Consider the following 20,440-nt stretch of genomic DNA (forward strand, 5'->3'; position numbering starts at 1 on the left):
CCAGTGTTATGTGGTTTAAAACCCCCCACACTGAAGGTAAGATACTGCAGTGGTTGAAACAAATACTGTAGACCAGATAGAACTTTTTGAACCTTGATCATGAATGTTGGGGGGGTGGGGAAGAGACCAAAACAAAATATCACGTTTATTTTTAAAAGTTAGCTGTGGTTTTCTTAATATCAAGAGTGGTAGACACAAAATGATGTCAGTGTGCATGACTAATGGACAAAACTAAGTGTTATTTTTAACTACATTACATTATACTCTATTAATACAATAATTCACATGTATTTTTAAATCTACCTGAACTTGACCCACTTTCAGCTTTCATTTAATAATTGGTATCCCACATATCATTTGATTATATCAGTTTATGCATCCCTTAGCTACTGGTCATGAAGAAAGACCACCACCAAATTATTTCAAAATGTTTATGAAAGATACACTTTATGCTATTTAATGGGGTTTCTGATAAAACTTTATAATAGTGAAGCACTAATTGAAAGTTCTCCTTTTTATTTTTATGAGTTCTCCAATCCTTTGGTCAATATAAACCAGCTGTTAGGTGTTCGGATATGATGGAGAAAACCTATCTCCAGACACATCTTGTCCAAGGAAGGTAAAAGTGGCCAAATATCAGGGATATGTCCTAGTAGTGATAAGAGAAATTTCCCAGTTTCTCTGCTGCTGCCAAAATGGGGGAGGGCAATGACAGGGAATAGTATAGGGCCAGAGGAGAGAGGGGAATGGCATTACACCAAATCCTATAGGTAAAGGTACCCCTGCCCGTACGGGCCAGTCTTGACAGACTCTAGGGTTGTGCGCCCATCTCACTCAAGAGGCCGGGGGCCAGCGCTGTCTGAAGACACTTCCGGGTCACGTGGCCAGCGTGACATTGTTGCTCTGGCGAGCCAGAGCTGCACACGGAAACACCGTTTACCTTCCCGCTAGTAAGCGGTCCCTATTTATCTACTTGCACCCAGGGGTGCTTTCGAACTGCTAGGTTGGCAGGCGCTGGGACCGAACAACGGGAGCGCACCCCGCCGTGGGGATTCGAACCGCCGACCTTTCGATCGGCAAGCCCTAGGCGCTGAGGCTTTTACCCACAGCGCCACCCGCGTCCCAAATACTGCTTCCAGCTACAATGCCAACATAGCATTACAGCAATTTCACAGGTAGTTTGAGTAGGAACTTACTCCCTGAACTCAGAGGTGAGCAAAGAAGCCTCAGCTGTCCCTCAACTCTGCCGCAATAGTATATCAGAATCAGACAAACCGTGCACAGAATCAAACCACATCAGTGCTAGCACACAAACCCATGGTAATGATTCCTTTACTTAGATGAGAAAGGGACATTCTCATCTTTTGTCTCTCTCTGCAGCCCCCTCTGCACTCCCTGAAAATACACTCAATTAGGAGATGCAATTGCAGAGGGGAATTCCTATGTAACTGGAAAAGGCGGAGCATAGTTGCTTTTGATTCTTTAGGAGCAGTAGTTGCTTTTCCTGCATTTTCCTGTTCTTTTAGCATTATAAGAATGTTTCTGAATTGCTGTTGAATTCAGCTTGTTCTGTCTGGCTTGTTCCTGAGCAACCAAGATATCCTGTGACTCCCAGGTAACTCAGCACATACTTTTTCAGGCAGACTTTGAAATGTGGATCTTAACAGCCCCACATTTTCGCTGCCATGTTGTGCGTATCCCATTATAGATTCAGAAACTCTCTACGTTTGGCTAGAACCTATTAGTTCAATCTGTTTACAAGCAGCTTTAATCAAGCTTCCTTCTATTAATATAGGTCTTTTCCTTCTGCCTCTACTGTGATTATTAGAGATTAAGATTAGCTGGCCATCCCTCAAGTCTTTACAATGGCCTGGATAGCACGACATGCTGAGAAAAACTTTGGTTTAGCAAGTCTGTGAGAGCTTGGCAAGCTCTCAGAGTGGAGCTCAAAGCTGCATTGCTTCCCTCCCCCCTGGTCTTTTTTACAGCTACATTGTTGTTGTCGTTGTTGTTGTTTTTTGGGGGAAGAACCTTGGCTGAGGTTAGAACTTAGCCATAACTAATTTATCAATCAACAAATCTGTATGTTCATCTCCTTGCTTCAGCTAAAGGGGAAAGCTGATCTGATCATTCAGGAACATTTAAAGGGAAGAGACTGACCTTTCACCCTGTCCCCTTTGTGCAAATGAATCTCCCCTTCTCCTTGAGGTTGATATGGCTTCACGACAATAAATAGTCTTCCAGGTACAGCACTATAAAGTTTGCGTTTTGGACCCTGATAATCCAAGGCAGATATAGTATCCTTGTTGGCACTGGGGTTATAACTGGCACTGGAAAGAGAGCAAAATGAACAGCGTTAGTTTCCCTTTTTTATTTTTTTATTTATTACATTTATTTCCCGACTATTCCCTAAGGCGTTCAAGGTGGTGTATACGGTTCTACTACTCCCCATTTCATCAGGAAAAGCTTATCAGATTGCTGAACCTCCATTAGCACCGGCTGCCTGGTAGTCTAGACAATCCTTTCTAACCTTCAAATACATTTCTATGTGGAAAAGGTCACTTAATAATAATAATAATTGTTTTCACTGTGGACACAAAAAAGGCAATAACTGATTCCAGGTTTCCAATCCACTGGTTAAACAAAATGAGACAGAGCAAGAGAGAGGTGTAGCTGGGTCTAACACTTAATGGTTAAGGCTGCGTCAGAAATACAGTAGGAGGCAACTTTATAGAAGAAAGCCAAAGCTGAATATCCAGACTAACAATAACATTCATTCATCTTGAAATTCTATTTGTGCCAGCTACATTATTGGCCATAATGACTTTTTTAATTCAACTCTATGCTGTGGGGGGGGGGGGGAGAGGCTTTAAATGCATACATTAATCCTAAATATATTTTAACTGGGAAGTTCAACTGTTTTCACTGATTTAGGGAAATTGTAAGGGCAAGTTACATATCACAAGCAATGGTGTATAATGAAGCCCTGCCATTTCTTTTTAAAAATTAAAAGCACTTTGGGAAGTTACACTAAGATGATCAAATCTTGACTTAATAAGCAGAGATATAAAGAAGTTTATATATAAGTTTCATGCAACAGTTATCCATTTGCATGAGCAGCGAAACAAACCAGGAAGCCACAGTTAACCACATATTTGTATTATGCCCAAATCAATAAACTTCCAAACAAACCATACATTGAAAGCACACCCACACCTACACACAAAGGGGTGACTGTAGTTTACCCCTCACAGAGCTACAGTTCAGGTAGGTAGCCGTGTTGGTCTGATGCAGTTGAAATAAATAAATAAAAATTGTCCAATAGCACCTTAGAGACCAGCTAAGTTTGTTCTGGGTATAAGCTTTCGTGTGCATGCACACTTCTTCAGATACACTGAAACAGAAGTCACCAGACCCTTATATATAGTGGGAGGGTGGGGTGGGGTTTTTCTCAGGAGGGTGAAGGGTGACCTACAATTGTCAGCACTACAATTTCCAAACTACTTTTCTTTGTGGGAGGTGCTTTAAATGTACAGTGGTACCTGGGTACTCAAATGGCTTGGCTCCCAAACAAATCAGCTCCTGAACAGCGCAAACCCAGAAGTAAGTGTTCCAGTTTGCAAACGTTTTTTGGAAGCCGAACATCCAATGCGGCTTCCGCTTGAGTGCAGGAAGCTCCTGCAGCCAATTGGAAGCCACACCTTGGTTTTTGAATGTTTCGGGAGTCGAACGGACTCCTGGATTGGATTAAGTTCAAGAACCAAGGTACCACTGTATGGAGCACATGAGTTTCTCACTTCAGATATAACAGGAAGCTATAGTTAACTGCTTCCAGGCTTCTTTTTTGTGCTCACATGAAGGAAGGTCCAAAGTGACTGTGTGAGTACAGTACAGTCATACCTCGGGATAAACGTGCTTCAAGTTAAGTATTTTCGGGTTGCGCTCCACAGCGACCCAGAAGTAATGGAGGGCGTTACTTCCGGGTTTTGCCACGCGCATGTGCAGATGGCCCAAATGATGTCACGTGCATGCGCGGAAGCGACAAAACGTGATCCGCACATGCACAGAAGCACGGATGCGGGTTGCGTTCACTTCAGGATGCGAACGGGGCTCCGGAATAGATCCCGTTCGCATCCCGATGTACCACTGTACATGAAACTTGTTCATATCTCAACAATGTGGCCTTTGAATGGAGAAGGAACAGGCTGGGGGTGCTTAACACTTTCCCCACTGGCTGTTTTTTTGCTCATTCTCTGTCAATCTCTGTTAACTTCCATGCAATTCCAGATATGTGCCTACAGATGTGGAACAATTTTGAGTGAAAAAAGACAACCGGGGAAAGGCCTAAACACCCTTATCCACTCAATCTCCACCACATCTACACTCAAAACTGCAGCCTCCTGCTTTTCGTTCTAAAATGTTGGAGCTTCATTACATACATTTGTATGCAACCATCAATTTGCCCCCATTGAAACAGGTTACACAAAAAGATTGGGAATATGAGAGTGAGTCTTTAGGAAGCAAGGGGTCTCAGAATCTGAATTTGAAAGTGCTTCAGGCATCATAACTTTCAAACCATAACATTAGGCAAGTATACACACTGCACACTTTTAAACACTACTGAATTTAACATTTCTATCAAATTTTACTTATCGTAACTGCCAGTGCAATATTTTATCAGGTAATCTAACTTCCTAAATTATGCTTTGTTTCTTTTTTAAATAATAATTAAAAATGTGGGTTCCAGTACACACTTTCCTAGTGCCTGGCTTCAATTACATACTGAGAAGCAGCAGGTGTCAGTATTTGGAATATTCTAATTACATTGCCTAACAACTGGCATTTATGTGTAGTCATTATATAATGCATCTAGAGACTGAACAAATTTAGAGCAACGTTTGGGCCCATCATCCTGATAAATTATCACTGTTTCTTTGCTGTAATTATACTTGACACAGGATGCAATGTTTAAAGTGTTCACATGAATTGAATATGCAACTCACAGAGAATTCCCATTGAAAGATGTAAGGTGCCTAAACACAACATTCAACCCATGAATATTTTGCATAAGTAAATTTGTGCTTAAGTAAAGGAGTGTTCCTGGAAGATGTCTGACTGTATATGCGAACTTTCACAGATTACGATAAAAACCGACAACCAAAGATGCCAAGAGTATTGAAAGGTGAGGTACAAATGCAGAGTGAAACAATCTTGGAATTCCTGTGGGCCAGAGTGAAATGGCAAATGTACATGTCAGGGGTTCAGGAGCAGAGGCACAGGAGAGGGAGGAAATAGAGAGCGAGGGGGAGGAGTCCGAAGGAAATGTCAGCGATGACAGCGGTCCGAGGTCTCTGAGTCTTTCCAGTGAATCGGAAGATTCACAGAAAGAGGCCCCCATGGTCAGGGCAAGGGGGGTGCCGAGGGGGACACCCCAGGAAGAAGGGGCCAGGGGGGACTCAGAGAGCAGCAGTTGGAAATCCGGACCAGCGTCCACACCAGAGTGCAGTAGAGGGGAGGAGTCCCAGGCATCGGGATCAGGCAGCGCGCTGCCAGCGGGAGGACATGAGGCAGGAGTGGCCACGCCTCCATCGGAGAGCGAGGAAACGGTCGAGAGGAAGGTGGAAGGCTGCGCGCGCCAAGTTCAAATGTACAGGAGGGTGCAGCAGTTGGCAGCCCGGATAGGGAGCCAGGTCCTAAAGCCCGCCGAAGAGAGAGGGAGGAGTCAGGGGGGTCCACGTCTGCGTCGGAGGAATCCAGGAAGGAAGGGACCCCGGGGGGTAGCAGGACCCAGAGGAGAAAGGAGAGACGGAAGAGGTGGAGTAAGGCTAGAGTCTTAAACTGGTGTACAGGGGGCGGGGATTCAGATGGAGCTTCGCCGGTCTAGACCCTAGACGTAGAGCTGGGGCGCTGAGGCTTGGAAATGGAAACTATACTTCAATAAAGACTTTGATACATTACTACCGGCTAGCGTTGGTCCTCTGTGAGCTGGGACCAGGAGCCAGCTCTGACAGTACTGGACTGAAATAACTGATTAGAGCAGAGCACAGTGATGATACATTTAGGATTAATTGAACAGTGAATTCAAAATGGGATCCTGGATATTATCCCTGCAGTTAAGCGAGGGGATGGGGGAAGCATACTGTTGAGAGAAATAGCCACATGATATAGCTCCTGCTCGAGCAGCTGTCAACTTAACATTCGCTCTTGGCAAATTTACAAGGATGTAGTTCTGAAGCCTGATCCCAATGGCACGTGTTCTCTTCAAATGGCTTCATATACGATAGAGACTGGAACATAATGAAAAATTATCCTCTTTTCATTGCAGAACATATGCACTATCTGTGTTTACGACTTCACATTTAGGTAGAAATAATTATCTTGACTGTCAATTCTATGCAAACATACACGCAGTTGTGACATACCAGAAAAACGCTTCATGGTGATATGCTAGTGCAACACCTGGTATGCCACATCCTAAGAAGATATTCATTAGCTCCATGGCACAAGCATGTAAGGGGAAGTGGGGATAGGTTTACTGTGGCCTGGGGATCCAGACGGCCTCTGATTATGGGCTACAAACCCATAATCATGAAGCAAACACTGAGGCAAACCTAGTTCTATTTCTCTATATGGATCCAGATTTTGAAGTATCTTTGCCTCCAAGAGCAAAGATGGCAGTGAACAAAGTGGAAGCCTCAGAGTCACTGTAAGATAATCTGTTAGTCTGTCATAACGTTCTACTGCCAAGGTCTTCATGGAGGAGAGAAAAGAGCCAGCTGCAGAGAATGATCCAGCAGATGACCAGGAAGAGGAAGAACTGGCAGTGACAATATCAAGTTCCTCAGTTTCCTTTGAATTCTTCCTGGGTAAACAGTGCCCTATTAAGGCAGGAGCCTTCACTGTGCTCTTTTCAGTGACTGCTAAAAACATATTTGTTTAGACAAGTCTACCGAGATATGTAAAACAATGACATGTGCTTTAATCTGTTTTTCGCTTATTGTAGATTTTAATTATTTTGAGATGTTTTAAATGACTGGGTTTTTTTGTTTTCTGATTAATTTATTGTTCCATTCTTTTTGTAAACCACTTTGAGTGCTATGTCAATTTCATGAAATTAAATTATTAATTAAATGAATAAATAAATATAAGTGCCTGTGCTGAACCCCTAACCATCCTCTTGATTGCCTTGTCCGCAAAATGAGGTATTTTCTCCTTAATGTTTAGCTATCTAACTTGCTTAGCTATCTAGAGCTGTCTCACTTAGCTCAAGCATTCCCTTACTCAGTTCCTACACCAGCTTGAGCTCCAGCTGGTCTTTCATCTGCAGGTCCTACGGTTCCTTGGTAGTATTTTCTGGACTCAGGCAGAAGAGCAAACAAAGTGTAGAAACTCACCACCAGCAGAGGGAACTATCATAATGGCAACAGCTGGGGAAATTTCAAGGCCGTAGAGCAAATGTGGGGAACTGGATCCAGCCAATGGACCAGATCCTAATGTTTCCACCCCCAGGGGCATACGAAGGGGCGTGTGGTCCGCCCCGGGTACCACCCTGGGGGGTGACAAAATGGCCTGCTGCCTCCCCCCGCCCCAGCTGTAGGGTGGCCGATAGCACTCGGGTGCCATTGGTATGGGCGCCGCTCGAGCGCCATCCATATGGGTGTCGTTCGCGCGCCGTCTGTATGGGTGCTGTGCGCGCACCGCCGGGCAGATCGCCCCGCCCCTCAGCGCCCCGCACTGGGTGCTGGAGAGGCTTCCTCTGCCATTGCCCACTCCTCTCCCCGTACCAGGCTCTCTGACAGATATGTGAGACTGCCCACCTGTCAATCAGTTTAAGTCACCATAACATTATGTGAATAATTTCCCTTTGCAGTGTGGCTTGAGCTGCTCCTTTGCTCCTGCACAGTTTGATTTCAATCAGCATTCAGGCGTAATCAGCATCAGAGAGAGCTTACTAGAAACAAGGCATTTCTGGCCTCTCCTTAAACTGGATTCAATCTGAGAGGTGGAGAAAACTACAAATCCCTTGGTCCCTGGCAGGAAAGAACACTTCTGAGAATCCAGTATAGTTGGGGCTCAAAAGCCTCTATTATCTCAAGAGAGCCCTCCCTCTGCCTTTTCAAGTCTTGAGTGTTCTTTTCTTTATTCAGCAGCGGGCCAGCAGGCTTCTTTAAAATACCCTGAAAATACTCAACATTTTTTCTGCCATTTCCCAGAAAACGAAAATAAGGTGAGTTGAGGGAAGAATCCACAGGATGTTGAGTAATGTTTAAGGAGCTACATGCAGCACAATTGGTACATGCCCAGGCTTAGGGAAATGGTACCAAAGCAGCAAATCTCATTTTTAAGAGCTACCCTAGTGGCCAGAAAGGTAATCTTACACAACTGGAAATCGGTTGCTGCATCTAACAAAATGTATCAACGCATTGGATGACTACACACAGGACCAGGCTGCAAAAGAATAAACAGTTCTTAGTAAGAAAAAGAAAACACAAAGAAGCTGTGCATCTCTTGTCACATGGGATGCTGCCCAAATAATCTTTCTTATAAAATAAGAAGATTAAAGAACAGAAGTTTGAGAGCATCTGGCAAAATGTCCATGAGAAAGGAGTTGTCAGCAAACATCTGACACCACCTTGTTCCATCTCCCCCACCACGCTGCAGTGTCTCTGCTAACAACCACGGTAAAATTTATTTCCTCTTTTTCTCCTTTCTTTTCCAACTTAATTTGGGGTGATGGATTGTGGTAGGGAGAAAGAAGGGACCAAGGACAAGGAAGAGCAGGGGGTGAGGAAGAACAGGATACAACCAACTGTGTTCGTGCTCTCTATCTCTCTCTATATATAGATTCACAAGGTCAACATTTAAAAAATGGAATATTGAAAAGTCACCTAATGTGCCGGTGTTGCTGCCGCTTTGCATCTTCTCCTCCTAACCTATTTAATGATGGTGAGCGGCTTCGAGAAGATGGCGTGTAGCTCCCAACAGTTTTCACAGTTCCATTAGGATTATTCTGCATCTGTTGGAGTAGGTTAGGCGAAAGGCTACGGTGTGAAGAAGCTAAGGAAGAGGCTGACCAATCAGGAATGTTGACGTTCAGATTGTTATCACTATTCGACCGAAGCAAGACACGAGGTGCTGTCAAGGTGCTCTGGGGTCTCCGTCTTCTATTTGAGTAGGTAGGAGCCTCTCTAAATGGCACTGTATTAAGAAGGAAGAAAGAATGCAAAATGATACTTCTGATTTTAGGCACATGCATCAGACCACCCACCCACTTCCCCCAAATCAGTACTATATACTTTCAATTCTTATTACATAAAAAAGAGACCTCTGCCTTGGCTGATTGTCTAATCAAGATGAGCACTACCATTATATTTAAACTGCAATTAAAATTAAAGATAATTTTCAGAGGAAATCACCTCTTAAAAGCTAGAATTAATAAGCTCTATATTACTGAAAGTTCCATATTTTATTTCACTGTAAGAGTACAAGTTTGGAGAATGGTCTTCAGCATTGGCTGCTGGCAGTCTCTGATTTATGAACGGCAAGCAACTATTAGCTTTCACCAACAAATGTGGACAGTCTCCTTAAAAAAGAAAGAAAAGAAATGGAATGGCTCTTAGTATGGTATGGGCAAAAATGGGTTTTTTATACTAGAATTAGAACTTCTTTTCCTTCCTTCCTTTCTACTCTGTAGCACAATTATATAGATTTGCATTACCCTAAATATGTGAAAACTACAGAAAACTGACTTTTCCAAAAGGCAATCATATACAAATTAACTCCCATTATTCCCCAAATCATGCAAAATCTCTCTAGGCCAGCACCAGCAAACAACTGAAAGGATAATCTGGTAAGTACTGATTACAATGCAGATTCAGATTTCTAGAATAGGCAGTAAAAGGCTTAACACGGTTTCTGTTACTTCACTCTTGTTCCTTTACACAACACAGCTTAATACTTGGTTCCTGAGCGAGGGGTGCTTTTTGACAGTTACCCACCCTTTTAACAATCCCACTCCTGAGGCATTTCCAAATAGCATAACTGGCCCTGGAGGTCACCACACCCCCTTTTAACTGGTTTGGGAGACTGTTAGCCACACAGCTTCTACTTCTCCTGGCTCAAACTCAACCCTCCAGTCGACTCCTGTCTGTGAACTCTCCCAAGACACTCAACACGGTCTTACTTCTAAACTATGAGGCTCCTTCCTCTAGCTATAGATATTCTCCTCAGAGTGGATGTTAAACTCAAATTTGAACCAACTGTCTCAGACAAACACTATCCTAATGCCCATCTCCCATCTCAAATCAAGCCCTAGCCAAACACTCCCTCAGAAATGGCTCCTTTTATTCTCCTTCCCAAAGTGCTGCTCTGCCCCCTCTGGCTAGCTGTCTTGGTAGCCAATCAGAGAGAGGCTCCAGCCCTCTGGTAGAATTCTGAGGGACTGCATCACCAGACTCTGGTCTGGCTCCGCTGTCTGTCTTATACCCTACCCCCAGCCCTCAAGGCACCAGTTTAAGCCGGGCTTTGGGAAGGAGGTGTGAGGCTCTGGCAAGTCCTAGAGCCCTCCTATCTCCTCCCCCAAGTTGCTTTGTACAAGCGCCACTTGCACTGCCTAAATCTACCTCTACCTCTCGCATAACACTAAACCATAGTATAAAAGGTAAAGGGACCCCTGACCATTAGGTCCAGTCGTGGCTGACTCTGGGGTTGCGGTGCTCATCTCGCTTTACTGGCCGAGGGAGCCGGCGTACAGCTCCTGGGTAATGTGGCCAGCATGACTAAGCCGCTTCTGGCGAACCAGAGCAGCGCATGGAAACGCCGCTTACCTTTCCGCCGGAACGGTACCTATTTATCTACTTACACTTTGATGTGCTTTCAAACTGCTAGGTTGGCAGGATCAGGGACTGAGCAACAGGAGCTCACCCCATCATGGGGATTCAAACCGCCGACCTTGTGATTGGCAAGTCCTAGGCTCTGTGGTTTAACCCACAGCGCCACCCGCATCCCAAAAACCATAGTATAGCAGTGCACTAAAACCAAGGTTGCCAACTAGCAGAGCAATGTGACTTTCTGATGTTGGGTCTCTGAACAAATGTCAGAGTACCAAGGGACTGTGCAGTCAGGTACAATAAAGAGCATGGAGGTTAACAGAAAACATGAGCTCACCCACAAAACCAGCAGTTTGCAGGAAATCAGTGGGCTGAGCTTAGGCAGACCACCTTCAGTTCCCAACCAACAATCTCCGGGTAATAACAATGGTTTAGTTTACAGGAAGCATTATTGAAATTATCTTTGTGTGAGCACTTAGCAAAAGTGCGAAATAAATTTGAAATGGGGCAAAGCCAAGTAGCCAGTTCATGCATAGGAGCCTCATGATGGGACGGGGGGGGGGGGGGAGAGAGAGCTTCAAGAAAACATTCATTTCACTTACCCAGCATGCCACATTATGTTTCCCTTCTTGATGTGACTTTAAGACATAGTATAGGCATGAGTACATGCTGGGAATACCCCCCCCCCCCCCGGTCATCGGGATGACTGATCAGATCTTCATGCCACAGTGACCATGGACACTGAAGCTATGGTATTTATGCTTTTGAACTACTACGTTATTGAGATGAAGCATTCCAGACTATACAGATGCCTCCTGAAGTGGGTGAAGCTGGAAACCTCAGCAGGACTTTTCATCTGCTTGTTTTTCAGCAAGACTAGGCGAAATTAATTTGCATAAGACTGTTGAGACTATCAGCCTGACTTTTCATCCCCAGAATGGCAGATTATCAAACTTGCTGGTTGATGCCAATATGCCCTATGCCCCAAAAGCTTTCCCATCAGGCAAGGGTTCTCACCTCTTTTGTAAGTACAAAATTGGATTTTATGCTGCTCTTGGAATTAAGAGTTTGTTACCCAAGATGCTGCTTAAAGGTTATGTAAATCTGTGGCCCTCTTTAACACAAGCCACAGTGTTTATGCATTTCCGTCTGTTTATCCACAACACTTAGTGGAGGTTTTTTTTAAAAAAATTCAATTACTGTCACTAAATTATCAGAATATGGCCTGTAAAATTCATACAGTGCACTAAGTTTTAAAAATCAAAACATTCCCCACCAAATCACAGATTATCTCTATGCAAGGTTGTTTGCTGAGAACTGAAAGGTTTTACAGAACTGTAGCTGAAGCTGCTCAATCAGAGGTTTTGGGTGCTGCAACTGAAGCAGAATCCTAAATTTGGCAAGTGGGGCAGAGTTATACAGCAATTCTGTACTTGGTGCTAAACTCTGCTAATCCCTACTACTGCTATCAGTAAGGGTACAAGGCTACACAGGCACAGGGTGGAATGGAATGGGGTGGGTGGGGATCTGAAGCAAACAGCTAGAATGATAGCTGTTGCACTAGGACTGAGTTTTGGACCAAAGACTGCTGTGTGGGAGAGTCATTCTCTTACTCCAAGGGTCATCACCAGTATGACCACGAGTAACTCCTATAGCACCTGTGAAAGGTCTTAGTAAATACCCCTTTAAAAATCCTTAATCTTCCTGTACAGTTGCTGTTTGCACTGGCTCCCACATTGAGCTCCCTCCACTTATATACTATAACTGGATGCCAGGATTTGACGTTTGCCCTCCCATTGGTTCCAAACAAAAGGAAGGTGTGAAAAGCTTATCTCTATGAGCAAGTGTAGCGATGGCTGAGATAGGTACCTTTCCCCCAATTGAGAAGGGCATTCACCTACCATTTTGTGGTCCTGCTCCTTTTCCTGTTCTTTTAGATTTGGCAGCCATTATGCCCTGCCCCATAGCAGCCATTTTGTGACTGGCATCCATAGCACCTTCTCAAAATTCCAAACTTGACCATTCCTGCTCCTGCTTTCCACCATTACTGGAATCCCAGCACTTGATCCGGTGAGGCATTTATCAATGTAGCATCTCACAATATCAGGTTACAAGACTTTTGAGTTTTGTGTTAAATAATAGTAAATGCAGCTTATATTCCCTACATTTAGGATACACGGTTGCAGTGTAAAGGTAAAGGTAAAGGTAAAGGACCCCTGACAGTTAAGTCCAGTCGCAGACGACTCTGGGGTTGCGACGCTCATCTCGCTTTACAGGCTGAGGGAGGTGTTTGTCTGCAGAGTTTTTTCCCAGGTCATGTGGCCAGCATGACTAAGCCGTTTCTGGTGCAATGGAACACCGAAACCAGAGCAGCGCACGGAAACACCATTTACCTTCCCACCGGAGCAGTACCTATTTATCTACTTGCACTTTTTTCACATGCTTTTGAACTGCTAGGTTGGCAGGAGCCGGGACCAAGCAATGGGAGCTCAGCCCGTCACAGGGATTTGAACCACCGACCTTCTGATCGGCAAGCCCAAGAGGCTCAGAGGTTTAGACCACAGCGCCACCCGCATCCTAATAAAAATAAAAGAATAAGAAACTTGTGAAGGGGAAAATCCAATGAATATGTAGCTAGTCTTATTATGTCTCGGACTACTACTACAATTCCTCTTCCCCACTCTGAAAATGCCCCACGTTCAGACGCTTCTCGCTACTGGGAGGTGTTGAGCTATGTATTGTTTGAGAAAATAATTTTAACCATTTTTATATATCCACGAGCAAAAGAGCCCACAAGGCCTATGCATGTATGTTTCTATAGAGATAGCTAAATATCAATGCACACAGTCATTAAGAAACCCTGATGCAACATCACATGAATTGTTTATTTAAAAGGTATCCTGTTGCTTCACTGGGACTTGCATGTGACACAATGACTTGAAGATTCAGCAAACCTAAAATGACCTATATCACTTTACAGCAAAATCAAAATGATACCATAATACTTTCACTTATAGGCAGTCAAAAAAGGATGAAAGATATTAACAAATACTTTGAGGGTTTTTTTTTTATTAAGGTCTTCCCAGAACCTGACACCAGAGACCTGCAAGCAATTAAAATGACTATTTATTTGCTCCTGTGTTTGCATTCTCACAGAAACAATATGAGCTGGACAGAAATAGCCTCGACAACCTCTACTAAATATCCCTCGAGAGGTACATTGCACAATGGGGGTTCCTGGAGCCCATGTCCAATTCTTCTCTCTGCACTCTCTACACCAAGGGACAGGAGCCCTCCAGATGGTGCTGGATTTCATCATCCCCCACCATTGGTCATGTGGCTAAGTCTGAGGTGGTAGAAGTCCAACAAGATCTGGAGGGTCATAGGCTGCCACCTGTGTTAGGACAAAATGAAGAGTGATCATTGCTCTGATGAACTTCATTGAAAAGCCTCCCCAAGCAGCAGTGATGGGTGCATAAATCTGATGTGAGAAGTACCCCTTCCAACATTGCCGGAATTTGTGTATGCACTAAGTCTTATCTGCATGAAGAAATATGTTTACAAGAGTGGACTTCTGCTGGATAAGAACGAGCAGGTACAATTCATACCCCATGGAAATCAGTGTCAACTTTCCCATTGAATCAATAATGCCAGAATGCATTTACCAGCTAGAACTGAGTTACCAAAATTAAATTTAGAGTGTGTGTTTTTCCCCTCACACTTCAAAATGAATGCTAATATTTCACATGTATTTTAAATGAGGAAAATACTATTTTAAGGTATTCCACAAAACAAACAAACCACAAATGTGTTTTACAGGGATGAGACGAGTGAATTACAATCAGTATTGCTACTTTGCTTCCCTCTGAACAGTTTAAAAAGATCTAATTTTAACAATTTAGCCAAGTCAACTCATGTTTTGATTTTAACAAAACATGATGTTTGCTGGTGTAAACGTAATGTATCCTTGCTTGTACGTGTGCAGGCCTACCAAGCCAAAAGGTAGGGTATAAATATATAAATAAATAAATAAAAACTACATGGCTCAAAAATTTTAACACTTAGGCCAAAACTGAGGTTAAGGAAAACATGTTGGTTCCATAATGCATGCTCATGTACGTTATAAAAAACACACCCTTCACTGTACTTTTTTATTGCCCTACTGATCATCCATTTAAATACACGTGGTCCCTTTGAACAATATATATTTCTTTACATAACTAAATGCGTTACGTTACACGAGATTTCAAACGCCGTATCTAGGTAAAGGCCCTTGGAATTTATATCACCAAAATACCAAAAATATTACTCATAACAACATTTCAAATCTGTGTGGTACAATACTTACCCTATAAACATTAATTCTGCCTTACAAAGCATTTAACTCAAGAGTGCTGGTATTTAATTTTATTTTGTCACACTGAAATCAATGGAAGGATCTTAGCTTAAGCAGAGAGCAAATGAAAAAGAAAATCACATTTCTCCAAACACTTCAATAAAACATGCTTGTAGACAGTATAGTGTAGCTGTCTCTGTTTGGGACTCACAGATTTCAGGAGAAACAGAGCCAGACCAAAGTGATTTCTACATTTTACACAACCTCTTTCCTCTTATCAGATGGTAAGTGTAAGGGGCTTTAAATAATGAGTTAATTTCTACTTGATGTTAACAAAGCATTGGTTTGAAGAGCAGCTTTTAATTAGTGACTTTTTTATTAGAAGCTGCAAATGCCAGGAATGTTATATGGATAATTAGTGACATAAACAACCAACTCCAACTATGCAAGTGCTTTCTCACCTTTTCCCTATATCAGTTTGCAAGCTGCAAGTGGCTAGATATATTTGATACGATTCATGTTTCGTTTACAATAACTAATGTAATTGTATCCCACCTCCCCAAAAAATCCCCTTTTCTATCAAAACAGAAAGTACATGTTTTAAGCTCTCCTGAATAGATTTCCCTATACTGTATATATTCATTTATTTAATAAAATATAATTATACAACAAAGCTTTTAGGTGAATTGATGCGAGAACCAGCAGCATGCTTCAAAGTACCACCCCGTATGAATTTAAAAAACACGTTGTTTCATAATCTACTGGAATGTTTTCATCAAACTGCATACATCTGAAGGAAACACTAATGAGCATTCAATAGTAATATAAACCTAAGAAATCGCTTCTCCTTACTCAAATACAGAGCTTTCCCCCTGTGAAAGGAACACAAGGCTTCTCTGATATAAACTAAAACGAACAAAGTCACACCCCGCTCTTATAATGAGTTGTCTAAAAGGACAACCCAACATAAAGGAATTCTGGAAAAGATACGGAAAGAACTTAGAATAATTATACAGTAACTAAGCAGATCATATTAAGCATGCAGAAGAAAATAGCAGTCCTCCAGCGTCAAGTGCTTTGCGTTCAGTGCTTACCTTCTTTCTTTGTTAAGGCATTTAACAAAGACTTCATTTTCCTTTTTACTTTAGCAGCAATCCCCTCATTATATAACCTTTGCTGAGATGAAAAGGAATAAAAGCTACCCAGTTTCTATGTGTTTTAACTGCCTGCAACCTGACATAAGCAGCAGGTTACTGGGCACTGTATAACTACAAGCATAGCTGGGCATGCAGTACCCAGCGTTCTGGTGACAAAGCCCACCCCACATTCTGTCTGTCAGCTGTGAGCCAACTGTGCTTAGACTGGTGCTGCTCAAAAAACCTTGCTATCTTTCATAGTATTAGTCATGTGAACACCATCGACACAGAGTCTTTCAAACGATCTCCTGCTTTTGTAACTGAGACGTTTATGTGTAGGAGAACAGGGATGACTGAGGCAAGGAGAAGCAGGGCAGGCCGAGTGGGGTCAAAATTAACATTTGGAGAAGGGGGAGGAGGAGGGAGAGGAATCATTCATCTTATCTCATGGCAGCATTACACAGGCTAAAGGGGAAGTCTTGGAAGAGGCGGGAGCTCGTGAAGCTGAATCTCAGCATTTACACCTAAAATGCTTTTCAGTACTTATACGCCGGTTTCTAGAATTGCCTTCTAGACTCTATTGGTTCATCCCTGCTGGTATGTAATTAACTGCTTCCAAGTTTCACACCCTACCTAAACATCGGAACAAAACAGACAGTCACGTTTTGTTTTTAAAGTACAATTGCTTCTTACCCTTACCCACTTTATGGAAATTTTATTCAACTAAAATGTAGACTTTCCATACTTCCACTGTAAGAATGGAGACCTTACAATTTCACACAGCTACTTAAAAAATATGCCTTATTATTAGAATTACCACAGCTTTTGAAAAGCGTTGTTTGGTGGCTTTTATATGCACCTGTGCAAAAGCTCCTAACAACCCAATCCTAGAAATACTTATCTGAAATACCAGAGATGTTACGAAGGAATATGTCTCTTTATGTTTATAGAATATTAGAAGTAGCACGCTGCATTTAAGAAATCACAAAACGGAGGCAGAATTATATCAAAAGGTGTGAAAATTTCAGAAGTATCATGTACAGCAGTGGTTCCCAATTAGCCAATTACTGTATTGAGGACTCCCTATTTTTCAAAAGCCAAGCCACGGACCCCCTACTTTTGAAAAATTTTATAACTGTATGGTAGTTACCTCTGCAAAGCACTTTTTTGAACAAAACACTGGCTAGCCCCTAATAAGCAAAGGATTTGGGGTATACTAAAAACAGACCGTAAAATGTGTGATATTACCATGCATAAATGACAAAAAATTAGTTGGGGGGGAGGCAAGGGATAAGGCCGAAGACCCCCTGGGTACATTTCGCGGACCCCAGGGGTCCACGGAACCCTAATTGGAAACCGCTCATGTACAGAATCTAATTTGTGGTCTGATAGCATTTGCCCTAAACTTGAATAAATGGATACATTTACTAATAATAGTTCCTAGTTCCACTGCAACAGTATTTGCCTGCTGTTGGCAAGGTATCTGCTTTTAAAAGTGTGCAACTCGTTTTCTTGCTAAGAATAACTCTTTCATGAATAAAAAAAAAATGGAAATAAGAGCCGCTAAGCTAAATTCTACCTTCTTTCGCTTTTGATAAAATAGCTGCAAAGAGTTAGCCAGCATAAATAAGTTATGAAAACAATTTAGGATTCAGTTAGTATTACAGTTCTGACCAAACTGCGGGTGGCAGTGGAAGACAGGAGTGCCTGGCGTGCTCTGGTCCATGGGGTCACGAAGAGTCGGACACGACTGAACGACTAAACAACAACAAGTATTACAGTGTTTATGTTGTTGTTAATATAAAAAAGCACCATCCTCTAGAAGTAGTAGGTTTTAGGCTTCAAGGGTCTGAACACACACAAAATTCAGCAAAATTATTTTAATCAACAACTTATTTTTGATGAAATACACATAGCCTAGCCTGGGAAAGCAGGAGAGCACAAATATACATAGGCATCATCTGCACTGTCAAATGTGTGAAAACTCCCTTATTATTTGTTGGACATGTGCACATGCAGTTCTTGCCCTCTGTGTCTCACAATTTAGGCGTCTGGGACTGCCACTTTCCTGAGGAAGCCACACTCATCTCAATTTTGAAGAAACAGAACTAGCTATGTATTTCTCCCCAACTAACCATGCCTAGGTTATCTAATGCCCACATAATGACTTCAGAAAAGAACCACCTACCAAAGCTGTGTGTATTTTAAATTTTAAAAACCTCCAAATTTATATGTCACTTAAAAAATCATCTTAGTTATTTACATAAAATGGCCCAAAATATTACTTAAAACAGCAATTAAAGCCCTTTATAACAGTAAACAGAATAAAATTATCAAAATAAAGGCGGGAATCTATACATTTTATAAACAAATGTACAAATTACATGTCTGCGGAAAGCTTGTCCCCCATGCAGGCCATGCACTCTCCCCAAATTTGTTTCAGAAGGTTGAGGGAAGTCTGAAAACAGACTTGGGCGGTGCACTGGGGAAGTATGGGGAGATGATGAAACAAGAGACAGAGCACTAGGTTGGATTCCACCTTGCAACAAATCTTATAATGACCACATCAAATGTCTTTCCATAGGTATTAAATAACATTGTGGATAAAATTGTTTCCTGTAGCACACCACAGATTAACTGCCGTCGAAAATAGCATCCTGGCAGAATTTCTGAAAATTGGTAGCAATGTCCAGGAAAACCCAGGTGTATGGCAACCCATCAAAAGTTTTGGGTTTTTTGGTGAATTTCCTAAAAAAATAGCTCAAAAACTTTGCCCCTCAACCCCCCCCCCCCCAAAAGCTCAAGATTTGGCCTTAACTTTTGTGTCCAAATGTTCACTTTTTGAAATATGGCAACCCTATTTTATGCAACTGTGCATATGTTCATTTTGTGATTCATAGATATTTTACTTATGAATGCTATTTAGATATATTTATTGTTATTTTATTATTTTACTGAGATATGGGGTTCTTAATAGTAGCAGTAGTGGTGGCATTGGTAGTAATGTTGTTTGGGTCTGAATTTGTATTGGTTTTGTGTGTTTTTCACTCCCTTTACTTTGGATATGTAAACCAGTGAAGAGATTTCTGTTGAAATATGAAAAATTGATAAATGAACTAAATTAATTAAGCACACATACATATATATCATCCATCCACCAGTTCCTACATGAATCTGGACAATTGTTAATATCATCTTTTGAGGTCTTAACTTGGTACACATAGCACCAGTGATCAGGGAAAGGGCCGTTTTAGCATTTACGCTTTTCTTTTGTAATGTTCTCCCCCGGGGAAAATCTTCTGATGCCAAATTTAATGACCTTTAGTCACCATACAAAGACCCTTTAATCTCTCCAAGCCTTTAAATCTTACAATTTTTCAAGGCAGCCATTTGCTGTGACTCTGCCTGCAGGCCCACACAGTGTCGCCCCAACCCCATCCTGGTAAGCTGCAGCCATGCTAGTGTTGGAGAGGGCAGGTCTGCTACTGGGAAAGATGACAATAAAGGTAAGGGAGAGAGTTGGTGTGCAAGGAAACTAACCACTTGAGAAATTAATGAGCATTCATCCACCCCAACCCATACCTGTTGCTGTGTAGACTCTACCTCCATTGTCATTGTTCGTGTATTAAAAAACTGAGGCCTTTTAATATCTTTTCAATGAAAGTGCTCAGAATTTATTTGTGTGGCTTGATTGCATGTCATATTGTTTTAGTTTTGCATTTAAGCCTGGTTGGTAAATAACAGGGCAAAGCATCTGTGATTCCAAGTGTTGGCAGAGTCAATTTTATTTCAAAGTGTAGCACTGTTCTTATGGCTGTAAGCAGCATGTAGTACTAAAGAGGAAGAGTCTTATAAGCAAATAATCTACCATAATCCTCCAGGCACGCACTACATTTTGCTGATGCCGGCAAAAACCATAATCCTGTGACTTGGATACACATTTCAGGGGCTCACAATGCTCACCTCAAATAAGAGGTGGACACTGGTGGCCTCAAATATTTCTCCAGCTTGAATTTAAATCCAAACCGTGGAAGAATTCCTAGACTGACCCATCCTACCTAGACAAATCCAACTCCAGTCTCCACTCACTCACCCAGCCTCAGATCCTCCAAACACCATGCACCTTGCCTATAAACCCT

At 42.2% G+C, this 20,440-nt stretch overlaps 1 protein-coding gene across 8 annotated transcripts in view; it reads right to left on the minus strand.

Annotated features, from left to right (window-relative positions):
* Positions 1 to 20,440, minus strand: part of SHANK2 (SH3 and multiple ankyrin repeat domains 2) — a 339,067-nt gene that overhangs the window by 192,873 nt on the left and 125,754 nt on the right. For 7 of the 8 annotated variants that reach the window (XM_083408317.1, XM_083408314.1, XM_083408318.1 and 4 more), the window contains exons 11-12: positions 8,889 to 9,198; positions 2,161 to 2,330 (exon numbers count right to left, since the gene is read on the minus strand). In XM_083408317.1, coding sequence (XP_083264443.1) covers positions 2,161 to 2,330; positions 8,889 to 9,198 — 480 coding nt within the window. Of the gene's footprint in view, positions 1 to 2,160; positions 2,331 to 8,888; positions 9,199 to 16,259; positions 16,488 to 20,440 lie in introns of those variants that run through there. The other variant, XM_083408320.1, reaches the window with a different exon arrangement.

This window comes from Podarcis tiliguerta, assembly GCF_965153285.1.
Source record: "Podarcis tiliguerta genome assembly, chromosome: 1".
NCBI lineage: Eukaryota > Metazoa > Chordata > Lepidosauria > Squamata > Lacertidae > Podarcis > Podarcis tiliguerta.